Genomic DNA, 13,778 nt, shown 5'->3' on the forward strand with positions numbered 1-13,778 from the left:
GTCGATGGGGTCGCCGAAGTACTGCCGCTGCGTCACGAGCAAGCTGCACGCCAGGAGAAAGAACATCGTGACTTTGTAGTGCAGCTGGAAGATCTTGTTGTCCACGCTGAGGGAGTTCACCTTCAGCAGACCCCGGATTGAGTCGAAGACGTCATGCATCGTGGAGGAGCGAGGGAGCGCGTCGGGACCAGAGGGAAAGTATCCTATGAAGGATCCAGCAAAGGGAGGTTTGGCACTCCTCCTCGCTAGGACGTCCAAGTGGCACTATGCTCGTCGGTGTCGTGTCAGACGTTCATGTTTAAGCCTTTTGGTCACCGGATGTGTTTCCTCGAACGGGGGAGGCGGGGGGGGGGGGTGATACGCCGCACGTAATTCCCTCGACTCTCAAATGTAGCCATACATTTTTTTTTTCTTCTTCATATTCACCTGACGCTCTTTTCTTGATTAGTTTCTAAGTAATATCTGTCGGCACGTCTAATTTTCCACAAGCGCTGGGTCCGAATCTGAATCAAATCGCCCAAAACCAGTTCTTAAAATCCGGTTCTTCATAGTCTTCGAAATAGCGCACTGGCAAGACGTGCCATGAGCAGCCACACAGCGCCAAGGGGAAAAAACTAAACCGTGACGTTTCGAGTTGGACTCAGAATCCTCATCAGACGGCAAAACCCGAAATGGATACTTCAAGTAAATTTGTATATACATCGAGATTTTATTTTGATTTTATTGCAAGATGAGTTTCTCTTAATATCATGTCTGTCTTTTGTTTCATTTTTGTACATAGGTTAGGTTAGGTTAGGTTAAATTTGTGAGAGGCCCGAACCAATTAATGTTCATACATACGGCCATGCATATCCACAGAAATAAGTCCATATTTATCTATCTGACAGATATATATCCATCTATCCAGTAGATATGCATATCTAAACTGATTCATATGTATTAATTTCTGTGTATATGCAAGTCCGCATAATGAATATATATTGGGCGGACAACGCACAATTTCAACAAACTGACCGACAGACTGCACTTTGCCTGCTGTTCTGCTGGATGTTCAGATCTTTCCAATCAAGTCAGATGGTAAAATTTACTACCGATTGGCAAGTTTCTAGAAAGGAGATTAGGAGATTAGAAGAACGGATTAGTAAAACCTCCCCTTATAGAATTTTGGTCATATGTATGTGACTGTATGGTTAATTGTTTCATTTATGTGTTAACTGAATTGACAGATAGATCGACAGTTAGATGAAGTGAGAGAGGGAGAGACAGTGAGAAAGAAAAAGAAAGAGAGAGGGAGACAGAGAAAGAGAGAGGGGGGGAGGGGGGAGGATGAGAGAGAAAAAGAAAGAGCGAGACAGAGAGACAGAGAGATAGGTTGATAGAGAGAGGGGGGGGGGAAGAGAGAGAGAGAGGAAGAGAGAGGGGGAAGGGATAGAGAGAGAGAGAATAGCATTAATGATAATAATTAACAATGACATTGATCACAATACAACATCAATATATGCAGGCAGGCAGAAAGACAAACAAACAGCCACATATACAGAGAGAGAGAGTGAAAGAGAAAAAAACAACAACAGAAAGACAGACTGATAGAGAGAAAAAATAACAAAAAGAAATTTAAAAACCAACAAATGATTTGACACGAAAAAAATACTTGGGCGTAGAAAAACAGCATTCGAGTGCCTTTTTTTTCTTAATTAGAATGAAATTATTAAGGAGCAAATTCTAAAAAAAAAAAAAAAAAAAAAAAAAAAAAAAAAAAAAAAAAGAACGAGAGAGCGGCATTTGTGTTACAGCGTTGCCAGTCAAAACCCACGTAGTGCTTTTTCCTAGAAATAGTTGTGTGTGTCTTTGTGTGTATTCACATGTGCGCGCGGATATGATTTTATATGTGTATATATATATGTGTGTGTGTGTGTGTGTGTGTGTGTGTGTGTGTGTGTGTGTGTGTGTGTGTGTGTGTGTGTGTGTGTGTGTGTGTGTGTGTGTGCGCGCGCGCGCGTGCGTGCGTGCGTGCGTGCGTGCGTGCGCGTATGTGTGTGTTTGTGCGTGTGCGTACGTGTTTGTAGGGTGCGTATGTATGTTATATATGCACATAAAATGCACATCTCACTATCCCAAATCATTACGTGTTGCCTTGCATTTCTTCGTATTCCATACGTACGAGAGATTGACGATTACACTCTTAACGGTAAAAGCAACGAACATGATAACGGATATTGTAATTTTAACTACCATCATAATTATCAACATTATTATAAAGAACAGAGTCACTACTAACCAGTCATAAGCACAAAGACGACGGTCGACATAATCGTTTTGATTACAATCAATATTCTTAACATTGTTATCATTATTTGCTGCTAATCTGAACTACATTTTACTTGAATCTCTACCGCGTGATGAGATGCTGAATGGCGTCAAAACGGCACCAGTTTCATGTCATGGAGGAGTTAGGAAATGTTCAGTAGATGCCCATCGATACCAAGAGAGCTTCGATATATGGCCATAAGAGCATACGTTCTTTAGGATATAACATGTGTCTAAAACAATGCTACAGGAATGTAACAAGGCCATTACGTTTTTCTCCCGAGGTATCAGTAGTGTTCAACATTCTGTTACAAGTAGGTAATCGAGGAAATATCTAAAACTACAATCAGGCACATAAAACACACCAACTGTATCGAAAGTAATGATATAAATAATCAAGAATCCGAGGTGGTGTTCTATCACTAGAAGTAGTTAGATTTATTAATTGCTTCCTGAATTATGTTTTTAAAAAATCGTCTTTGCTATAATGACAAACATTCGACTTGTTTTAAATCAGGATTACTTTGTGCTTGGTGTTTTGTTTCTGTCAAAGTTATTATTTTACTAGCTGATGTAATACGGATTTACGTTAAATAGTTCGACCGTTTTCTTTGTTCAGTTTCGATGGGTACACAATTTATTTTATTTATTTCATCCCGTTCCACGCGTGCTAGCTAATTTCACTGCAACATATTACACACTATTGGAGTTACCTTGAATAGGGATAAAACAATGGGATTTTACTTTTTCCATTAGCATGCTTACTTACCATTCAAATCGATAGCACAAAATAGATTCTTTCACAAACCAACTGTTTCGTGAATGTATATTTACTATTTAGAGTTATATTGATGCCTTTCTGGTTAAATTTAAATTATATAAATACAACACGACTGATGACTTGACGTTTCCAAAGATATAGGTGAGAGGGATCGATCTGTCTGTGGGGATCGGCCGTTTGTCCTTGATCAGCTGCCATAAAAGCTGATTTTTTCTTTATGTTCATTTCCTTGTGCTTTTTTACACGGTATTTTATTTATTCTTCGATGTGGTTGTTCTTGTCGTAGTGATTTTTCTTTATTTTCTTCTTTGTAGGGAGGGGAATTATTATTTTTTTTTTTTTTCGTTATTCGGTTTCTGTTCATCTGGGAGGATTATCTATAAATGTGACCTTTTGTTTACCAGATTCGAGCTAAGTGTTTTCATCTCTGACCTCTCTCTCTCTCTCTCTCTCTCTCTCTCTCTCTCTCTCTCTCTCTCTCTCTCTCTCTCTCTCTCTCTCTCTCTCTCTCTCTCTCTCTCTCTCCCCCTCTTCTCTCTCTCTCTCTCTCTCTCTCTCTCTCTCTCTCTCTCTCTCTCTCTCTCTCTCTCTCTCTCTCTCTCTCTCTCTCTCTCTCTCTCTCCTCTCTCTCTCTTCTCGCTCTCTCTCTCTCTCTCTCTCTCTCTCTCTCTCTCTCTCTCTCTCTCTCTCTCTCTCTCTCTCTCTCTCTCTCTCTCTCTCTCTCTCCCTCTCTTCTCTCTCTCTCTCTCTCTCTCTCTCTCTTTCTCTCTCTTTCTCTCTCCCTCACTCACTCTCTCTCTCTCCCTCACTCTCTTTCGCTCTCTCTCTCTCTCTCTCTCTCTCTCTCTCTCTCTCTCTCTCTCTCTCTCTCTCTCTTTCAATCTCTCTCTCTCTCTCTCTCTCTCTCTCTCTCTCTCGTCTCCTCTCTCTCTCTCTCTCTCTCTCTCTCTCTCTCTCTCTCTCTCTCTCTCTCTCTCTCTCTCTCTCTATCTGTCTCTCTCTTCCTCTCTCTCTCTGTCCGTCTCTCTCTCTCTCTCTCCTCTCTCTCTGTCTCTGTCTCTCTCTCTCTCTCTCTCTCTCTCTCTCTCTCTCTCTCTCTCTCTCTCTTTGGGCAAAATAAAACAGACAGTATGTCACAACAAAGAATATCCATTGTAACAAATGGAATTAAAACTAAATCTTTAATCTTAATCTTTATTTAATCTCTCCGTCTCTCCCTCCGTCCCTCCCTCTCACTCCCTCCGTCCCTCCCTCTCACTCCCTCCCTCCCTCCCTCTCTCCCTCTCTCTCTCTCTCTCCTCCTCCTTCTCCCCCTCTCTCTCTCCTTCTCCCCTTCCCCTCTCTCCCTCTCGCCCCCCCTCCCTCCTCCTCCCCCTCTCTCTCCCTCCCCCCCTATTCCTCTCTCTCCCTCTCCCTCCCCCTTCCTCCTCTTCCCCCTCCCTCTCCATCTCCCTCCCTCCCCTCCCCCACCTCTCCCCTCTCCCTCTTCCCTCCTCCTCCTCCTCCCCTTCCCCTTCCTCTCCCTCTCCCTCTCCTCTCCCTCCCCCTCCTCCTCCTCCCCCTCCCTCTCCCTCCCTCCCTCCCTCTCCCTCTCCCTCTCCCTATGCCAACTATAGAAACTGCCAACCCTATCGACGACTTCCACTTTTTTTTTGCAAATTCAAGTGGAATAATGTTACACAAAAAAGTCCCTATACAGCTGAGCCTCCTTACAACCACCGACCAGACACCAACTGTAATTCGAGGCCCACAAACAGCCCCACCTCCTCGTTTACACTCACACACAGACCTTAGCTGCCCTCTGCCCCAACCGGCTCGCTTAGTAACAGTACCTAGGGTCAAACAACTCATTGGTGGGCTTTAGAATATGGGGTATTCAGACACATTGTGAATTTATTCCATTATTCATCATTAATGTTTTTGTTATGTTGGTATCAGCTTGATGAACAGAATCGAACATGTGTTAGAAGTTATAAGCATTCTTCGAGTTACAAGTGGAAGAAGCGAGGTCTGGACACAAGACCGCCAGTAGGCTTGGGAGTTTGAGGCCGAGGTCCATAAACCTTGGTCGCGGATATGCCCCGGGACCCAGGGCCGGGGAGTGAAGCTTTCCGTTTAATTCATTATCGTCGGCTGAATTCAATATTTCTAGTTCGTAAGGGGTGAGCGTACAAAAACACGCTCTCTCTCTCTCTCTCTCTCTCTCTCTCTCTCTCTCTCTCTCTCTCTCTCTCTCTCTCTCTATCTATCTATCTATCTATCTATCTATCTCTATCTCTATCTCTCTCTCTCTCACACACACATACATATACATGTATATATTTACGTATATATATATATATATATATATATATATATATATATATATATATATGTATATATATAAATGTATATATGTGTGTGTGTGTGTTATATGTGTGTGTGTGTGTTATATGTGTGTGTGTGTGTGTGTATTCGTGTGTGTGTATGTTATGTGTGTGTGTTTGTATGTGTGTGTGTGTGTGTGTGTGTGTGTCTATGTGCATGCATGTGCTTGCATGCGCGTGTATGTATCTCATTCTCTCTCTCTCTCTCTCTCTCTCTCTCTCTCTCTCTCTCTCTCTCTCTCTCTCTCTCTCTCTCTCTCTCTCTCTCTCTCTTTCTCTATGTACGTGTGATATATATGTATGTGTGTGTGTGGATACGTACATATATACATATGCATATATATACATATCAATATACATATATTTGTATGTGTGCGGTGTGTATGTGTGCGGTGTGTGAGTGTGTGTGTGTGTGCATGAGAGAGAGAAAAGACATGCTAACTGGCAGATATAGATACAACTCTACTCATCAGCAAGGCTCGCAATATCTCAAAACTGCGGAAATCCACTTGCATGTTAAGGGGACTAACCATTGTTTTCCGACAGACCGTCACGTCGGGTTGACAGTTATTGCTATGTGACCCCCCCCCCCCTAAAAAAAAATGCGTAAGTACACCGGTTGATCAATTTTGCAGATCCTGATTTGTATTTTTTTCTGTTAAACGTAGCGGCACTTTACGAACCACCAAATACTTCCGATTTGATGTTTGTATTACGTTTTTACTTCAATCTGTAGCACAACAATCCAGTCGTGTGTATTGAACGTATATGCGTATAGACTCATCCTTAACAGCGGAATTTTCTACTGATTTTTAAGGAGTTTCAGATATTTAAAAGAATATAAAAAAAAAAAAAAAAAAAAAAAAAAAATATATATATATATATATATATATATATATATATATATATATATATATATATATATATATATATATATAAGAAATAAAGATTAATAAATAAATAACAGATTAGTAACAACACAAAATATAAGAAAGAGATAAGGAAATGAAGAATCGAGTCGAAGAAAAAATGTTAACTGAATAACGTATACCACAGGAAGAGCAAGATTTGGAAGACGTGGAGCAAGAGAGACCAAGACAATGCCGTCGCTTGATAAGATTTGATTAGATGTGTTGATTACACATCTAGAGCAGCGGATGGCGCCCGCTACTACTGTGGCTTTTGGATCTTTTCACAGGATATTTCTCAAAATGTTTTCTAGTGCTCTAAATTCACACAACTATGCCGCTGTTCGTAGATTGGAGGTTTGAGAAGGGCGAAGGAAATATGGATAGATAGATGTAAGAAGGGGAAAAAATATAGGGTGGGTGTCAGAGAGAGAGGAGAGAAGGGAGGGGGGGGGGATTGAGAGAGAGAGAGAGAGAGAGTGAGTGAGTGTGTGAGTGAGGGAGTGGGGAGGGGAGAGGGAAGAGACATGGAGAGAGATGCACAGAAAATGCAAAATATTTAAATTCTATACCCATACTTTATTACCTTAAGGTATCAAATAGACCATTGTTCGAGTTTTTTTTTTAATAAAGTGTTCATTCTTAGTGACTAAATATCAATTTGTATTTCAGAGGGACAGAAATAGCCTGGACAGAGAAAACAGAAATTGAGACAGAACGATAAAAGTAACGATATTTGAAGACCGGGCCAAAGGTCTTCCCTTTCCATGGCAGTACATGGTCCTTTGATAGCCAGGGGTAGGAACGGTACAACTGGTAAAGCAACTTGTGAATCTTTTGTCAATTATGTATAGAATGACAACTTCCTCTAATTAGAAGAGTTCATTAAAATTACTAGATGAAATTTCTACATTAACTCATGTTTTGGTCTTTATTTGTAAAGTTAAAACGTTCTCTTGGAATACCTTCATTAATCCTTTGTCATTCTCCCACGAAGAATTACTCATTTTAATCTTTATATATATAATGTATATAATTACACAAGAGGAAAAATATTAGAAGACAAATTAGAGGGAAAAATCGAAAGACAAAATACATTTGTTCATATTTATTCAATATCGTTCATACAGACAACTGGGGTTCTCCATCTTGCACTCTCAAGCACACAATACACGCGCCAGTGCACTTCACGCTATGCATCCGTCGTCTGCCCTGTCGAAGGGTAACGACTCCTGAATAAGGCGGTCTGTCACACAAATCACTTACTCCGTGTAAACTTGCATCCACATAATGTAAATATGGCTAAAAAATATAATTTACATGCGTCCAATACTATAATGTGATGGCCTTTATGTCTGGTTGAATATCATGAGAAAACATGGTTACTCATGGAGTTCATTACACTTTGAAACACCTTACACGTAAAACTACGTATCACAAACTATAATATTAACACGATAAGTAGAAAAAATACTTCCTCCTTAACAATATCAATAACTAAACTCATTTGGTCCCTTAAACCAGCGGTGAAAGGCAAAATGGGTCACAGTCTTACATATATCAACGCCATACAGTACAAGTATAGATCTATACAAACTGAAATCAACAGGAACTCATCTCACGTCGATGGAACATACAGGTGACTAGACTGGCTAATGGCATTTCCGATACATACCCCAATAAGTCTGGTGGAGTTTGGACACTGCACCATGGGACTTAGTCAGGATATTTAAGGATGCTCACAATGGCCAATCTACTATAACAAAAAATGCATAACTGTTGTCGACGCTCATACTCTGAATGTATATAAAGAGCTCTAGTTTCCTAGTTTAATCTAATTGGAATTATGTTCCTATGTAACAAATAGTCAACAAGTGACAACCCTTTAAAAGATAAATAGAAATATCGTCCCTAAAAAAGTATTGCAAATCATTTCGTCGAACATTTGAAAATAACATAAATTAGGTCATGATTCAACTACAAATGTAAATGGACACACATAAAACGATTGCTCGCTGTAGATATAAACAATAATCTAACATTTCAAAAACACTGAGATATCTTCTCGTCCTCGTAGCGAATCATCCAAGTGACGACAACTTTGTGACACCGTTTCAACTTTTATCATTTCCGATTTTCTTTTATGCCTTTTCATGTTTTGTGCACCTTCATGAGTATTCCACAATCCGGAATTTTTCATCTGCACCATTTCCTTAACAGAACGAATAACCCGTCCACCAGAGGAAGCACCTAAGGAAAAATCCCCCGACCTTCGTGTCTCACTTTGAAACTATTTCTCTGACACTGAGCAAATTTGGCATCCTTTTATATTTCGTGATAGAAAAAGAAAATAGTCCTGGGGCGGTTGCAACCCCTTGTCATGGCCACTTCTCAATCATCTGTGATTACCAAGTCATTTGAAACCACACACGAATGGGGCCTAATGCTTTAACGGCGGCTTTAGACTGGGCCCTTTCCTTGAAGCTTGTTCGCCAGTTCGGTGATGAACTCCTTGTAGATCAATGGGTCCATGTTCTTGGCTAAAATGGAAAAAAATATACATTACAAAAGGCTGTTTACACACACACACACACACACACACACACACACACACACACACACACACACACACACACACACACACACACACACACACACACACACACACACACACACACACACACACAATCAGATATATACATATATATATAAATATATAGAATAAACAAAATAACTTCGTACGAGATGGCCATACAAAATGGATTAAAATACAATACTAACCTAGCTGATAAAGAACGAACCAATCTCCAATCTGGCACTTGCGGGAAATGGCCTCTACGTTGTCAGAGGATGCGAGTCGGGAGCGAGTCCTAAGAAGGATCTGGCGGAATGCAGGGGTGAAGGTGGCCAGGCGGTAGAGCAGACCGACTCCAGAGATCACTGCTACAATGATGAACCTGAAATGAACAAGGAAAAAGTTATTATCTCCCTCAGATATTTCCTAGTTCTTTCTTCATTTCATTCCTATGTTAATGAAGGTATATAATGCTATACATGCACCTTAATACTTACCAGAACCAAAGGAAGATGTAAATCTTCTCGTTGAAGATGTTCAACGGGAGCACACACAAGCCGTCATGTCGCTCGACGGTGCCTGAAGCTCCGTATTTGTGGAATGTGCACTTGGCTACCTTGGGGAACACCTCATCCATGGGGTCGTGGCGAGTGCCGATCTCCTGCTCGCTGAACTGAAGAACTCGGGTGCCATAAGTCGTGAACTCGTAGCCAAGGAATCTGAAATAAAGAAATGCGGATTTAAAGTTTCTTTAAACAATTACAAACATGCTCATACATGATATATTATAAATAACGTTTCGTTACAAATCTTTGTTTAAAAAAATATTTACCTGTCAGTGAAGTATATTTGTCCAATAACGTTGACGAAATTCAATACTTCGCAAGCGAAAAATCTGAAGGCGTAAAAGTTGTGATTGTGCAAATTGAGGCTGAAGTAGTTGACCAGCATTTGCTTGCGTTCTCGCTTGGCATCGTCATCAACAATGGGGGAGTTCAGCTGCATCACCAGCATCTTCACCTTACCACCTTCCCAGATCTTCCAGAGATATCTTGGGATGTAGAACATGATAGCCTGTTGGGAGAGAATTTATTTAAATGAAAACTTAAAATTCCGACAAACATTAACAGCGAATATTCATAGTAACAAATTTAGAATGCATTTAATGTGATACGTGGGGATACTGAATTCAACATTTTGCCATCACATTCTATATATACAAGGAACAATAAAAGAAATGAGCCCCGAGGAAAGTTCGGTGAGACAGTAGTACAATACGGCGTTAAGTTCAAAGGTCACCCAAGTGTGCCGGCTAAAATCACGAAGAACTTTTGCCCCATAAAATTGCATTCGGACTTACAATGGCGTTAATGTAGCATATGATTTAACTAGTAAACAATAGTCTCAGTTACCGAAACGGCATTGTGCGTCTCCGAACAATCGGTTACCCTAACTTTAAATACTAAGTTGAAATTACATGCTGTCTACAGAGGAGCAATGTCCTAATTATCTACTCGATGTACTGTTAGCTAGGAGTCAACATATGGCGTTCAACAAAGTGGGTTAAAACGCAGCCTGATGGGCGTGAACTTACTGCAACTGACATAGGAATGTCAAGTGTCTGTACCTGTCAGATGCATAGGCATGGCTGAATCGGACAATTTGAAAATTAAAGAAATCAAAGGAACTGTGGAAGCTATGTTGGTGGAAACAAACATCGAAATAACTGGATTGAAATTATCAAGTACAAATTCTTATAACCAATATGTACTTAGAATGGACAAAAAATAAACATCTACAACAAGAGTTTAAATAATCGTCATGAAGAATATGAAGGTTCATATTCATATAACAAAAGCACGAAATAATGGAAAAAATCCTTATGTTAGGCTGCCAGGTCCCTTGTGGGATCTGGAAATAAGCTCGAAGTAATTAAAAATTACACCAAATTTTATTATACATCGACACAACCTTGATTGAACAAACACATACTGACATGTAATAGAGAACGCAGCGTTTAATTTGTGTGATATAGGCCTTCAAACATCCCGAGAAAATTGTAATTTGTGCAGTACTCGCTTGATCGAATGAATACCTGCCACTCTAAAGATGGAAAAATACGCGGTAATTTGCAAATTCTGTAATAAGCACATTTCATATCCATTCTTAACATGGTATTACTACTTCTCAGCATTCGGAAATTAACCGAAGCCGCGGAACAATTGATAGATAAATGAACGCACAACCGGCAGTAAGAATATAAATTCACAATCAGGTGCTGATATGCCAATAAAGACACCATACCCCATTTAAAGTAGTCTCAGAGAAGCAATTTTACGAACAGATTTTGACTGAGAAGTCGCATACAACCCATTATCCTAACGGTTAAAAGATTAATCACCGCGAATGTGCCATATCAGCCACCTGATCCTAACTACCTGCATTGCTTTGAGTTATAAATTGTATCTACGGTTGACATATCAAGAGAAAGATAAAACAACCACCTTATATATATACTGCGCCCTACAATACAATATGATATGTTGTGAAATACCGCCCGGGACTCTACTATGGCATCGCAGCGCCCAAACAGCTCCGAGTCTGTGCTCGCGCCATGGGGTACTCCACCCACGCCCATCCCGCCGCCTCTACGGCAAACCGTCCTCCCCAAACACGCCCAATGAACTCTCGCTGACTTACCTGAAGATACAAGAAGAGCGTCACCCACTGGTAGTACTTATGGTGCTTGGTCTGGTAGTTGTCGTCCGGCCCGTGGATGTTGGGGTTGGCGATGCCCGGGTGAGGGACTTCCTCCCCGACCTTAGCGCCCGTCAAGGAGGGTATCGTGAACGTCGAGTGAATCCAACAGTACGTATCCATGATTCCCGAGTCGACACCTTCCACAATACAGTCGATCGGGTCGCCGAAATACTGCTTCTGTGTCACCAACAAACTGAAAGCCACCAGGATGAACATAGTGGCTTTGTAGTGCATGCGGAAGATATTATTGTCGATGCTCACGCAGTCTATTTTCAATAGACCGCGGATCGACCCAAACACATCATACATTTTGGCGGTTTATCCTTTCGCAAAAGCACCAATAAATTGTCTGTCTTTCTCTCAGAAAATAAAACCCGAACACACGATACACGGAATAGGTCTTCCTGCCACGGGAGTCGGCGAGACACTCACACTCTCGCGGTCAGCTGGATCTCTAGCCTCGCACGGGCGCCCGCGTGAGTGGGGGGGAGGAGACGAGGGGACCGTTCCCGAAAATTGGGTAGGAGGGGGGGAGGGGGAAGGAGGGTCTGGTTAGGAGAATGAACGGGAGAGAGGGACGGGTGGTTGGGATGGGGGAGGGCGGGGTGGGGAGTGGTGATCTGGAAGGGGGGGAGCTACATGCATGGAGGGGGAGGGGAGGAGGGTAGGGCCGAAAGTGACTACCAGGAACCTCTGGCAACTCTCCGGCCCGCGTGTTACCTCTCTTTCTTTTATCTTTTATGAATGTGTAGTAATCTTTTTTTACTCAGGATTTAATCAGTTAAGACGGAACTGATATGGTGTATGTCTGGGTGCTATTGTGGGCTAATTGTTTACGTTTTGGCTAACTTTCTGCGGGGTGATTTGAACGAGGTTGGGCGATGTGGTGTTGGGTTTATACCCTCAGGGAAGCGGTCATCGAGGGTGGGCGGTCAGATGGCAGCCGGTATCAATTATTTAATATTATCAACGACATGCGAATGCATTTGGCACTTTAGATGATCACCCTGTCTACCTCATCACAAATCTAATTCGCCAAACTAGTAACAAAGCAAAAGCTCAATACATAAAAGTTATCTGTCTATCTTGATACCCCGAAATGGGCGATGGCAACACCTTGTTTGGCCATTTAGACTTGCCCAAAAGTTATTTGCTGCTTTCCTGTCTCTGCCTTCACTCCTGAAGAAATAGTCGTGATAACCTGAATGCAACGTAAGAAATTATCCTCTGCCTCACCGTATGGACAGCGGTCATTTTCCCGCATAAATGAATAAAGCAGACGAATCGTTATAGAGGTTTATTCATGGTGGAATCGTATTCCTATGCGATATCATTTGTTTTTCAAATTAATGTTAGGTAAATAGCCGTTAGATTATGTCACTGTTTAGACTTTAAGAAATATAAAGTATCGAAGTGGCACAGGCTTAGAAAAAATATTTTAACTTGAAAAGTCAACACTACCTTAGACTACATACCCGCGTTCCCACACGAGGTAACAATGGCCAATTTGGACAACTACCCTTTCATTGTTTAATTACTAATATGCAAATAAAACTACAATTAACTTCACACATTATTTCTTCAGCTACTCAAGGTTATTTAATGGTTCATTAACTAATTGCAAGGAGGTCTTTGCTTAACTACTATGGGTGTTATAAAGTGTATCTACATAACCGATGACTAATATTGCATTTATATTGTTATCAATAAGGTGACCGTGTACACTGGAAAAATAATATTGTGTAATTTATATTTCTCTCGAAATTGATATATTTGTAATCAGATTTTTAAGTCTCGAGGATAAGTGCCATATCTATCTTATCACATTGCTGCCATTATCTGCAAGTCTCGGGCTGTGTTATTACAATACGTCAAAGCGTTTGAGCCTACGGCTATACCGTATTTTGAGTTTGTATTATTAAAAATTGCTGTCTTAATTCTCATATTTGACCATGGAGTCCCATTGCCATTCCGAAAGTATCTATTTACGTATTTTAATAATTGTTTCTAATTGTAACTGTGTCTGGGGAATAGCATCCTCTCAAATAGGATACTAGATAAAATACAGCCATGGAAATCCC

At 40.9% G+C, this 13,778-nt stretch overlaps 2 protein-coding genes across 2 annotated transcripts in view; both read right to left on the bottom strand.

The window, feature by feature from the left end:
• Positions 1 to 609, bottom strand: part of LOC113800859 (innexin inx2) — a 3,192-nt gene extending 2,583 nt beyond the window's left edge. The window contains exon 1 of the mRNA XM_070123041.1: positions 1 to 609. This exon is cut by the window's left edge and continues 207 nt beyond it. Coding sequence (XP_069979142.1) covers positions 1 to 159 — 159 coding nt within the window. The 5' untranslated portion in view covers positions 160 to 609.
• Positions 610 to 7,455: 6,846 nt separating this feature from the next.
• Positions 7,456 to 12,179, bottom strand: LOC113800868 (innexin inx2). Its single transcript, XM_027351673.2, has 5 exons — positions 11,638 to 12,179; positions 9,770 to 10,011; positions 9,435 to 9,656; positions 9,144 to 9,319; positions 7,456 to 8,902 (listed from the first exon to the last, which is right to left on the bottom strand). Exons 1-5 carry the CDS (start codon positions 12,004 to 12,006, stop codon positions 8,823 to 8,825), a joined length of 1,089 nt encoding a protein of 362 aa, XP_027207474.1. The 5' UTR covers positions 12,007 to 12,179; the 3' UTR covers positions 7,456 to 8,822.
• Between the last annotated feature and the right edge of the window lie 1,599 nt (positions 12,180 to 13,778).

This window comes from Penaeus vannamei, chromosome 1 (assembly GCF_042767895.1).
Source record: "Penaeus vannamei isolate JL-2024 chromosome 1, ASM4276789v1, whole genome shotgun sequence".
NCBI lineage: Eukaryota > Metazoa > Arthropoda > Malacostraca > Decapoda > Penaeidae > Penaeus > Penaeus vannamei.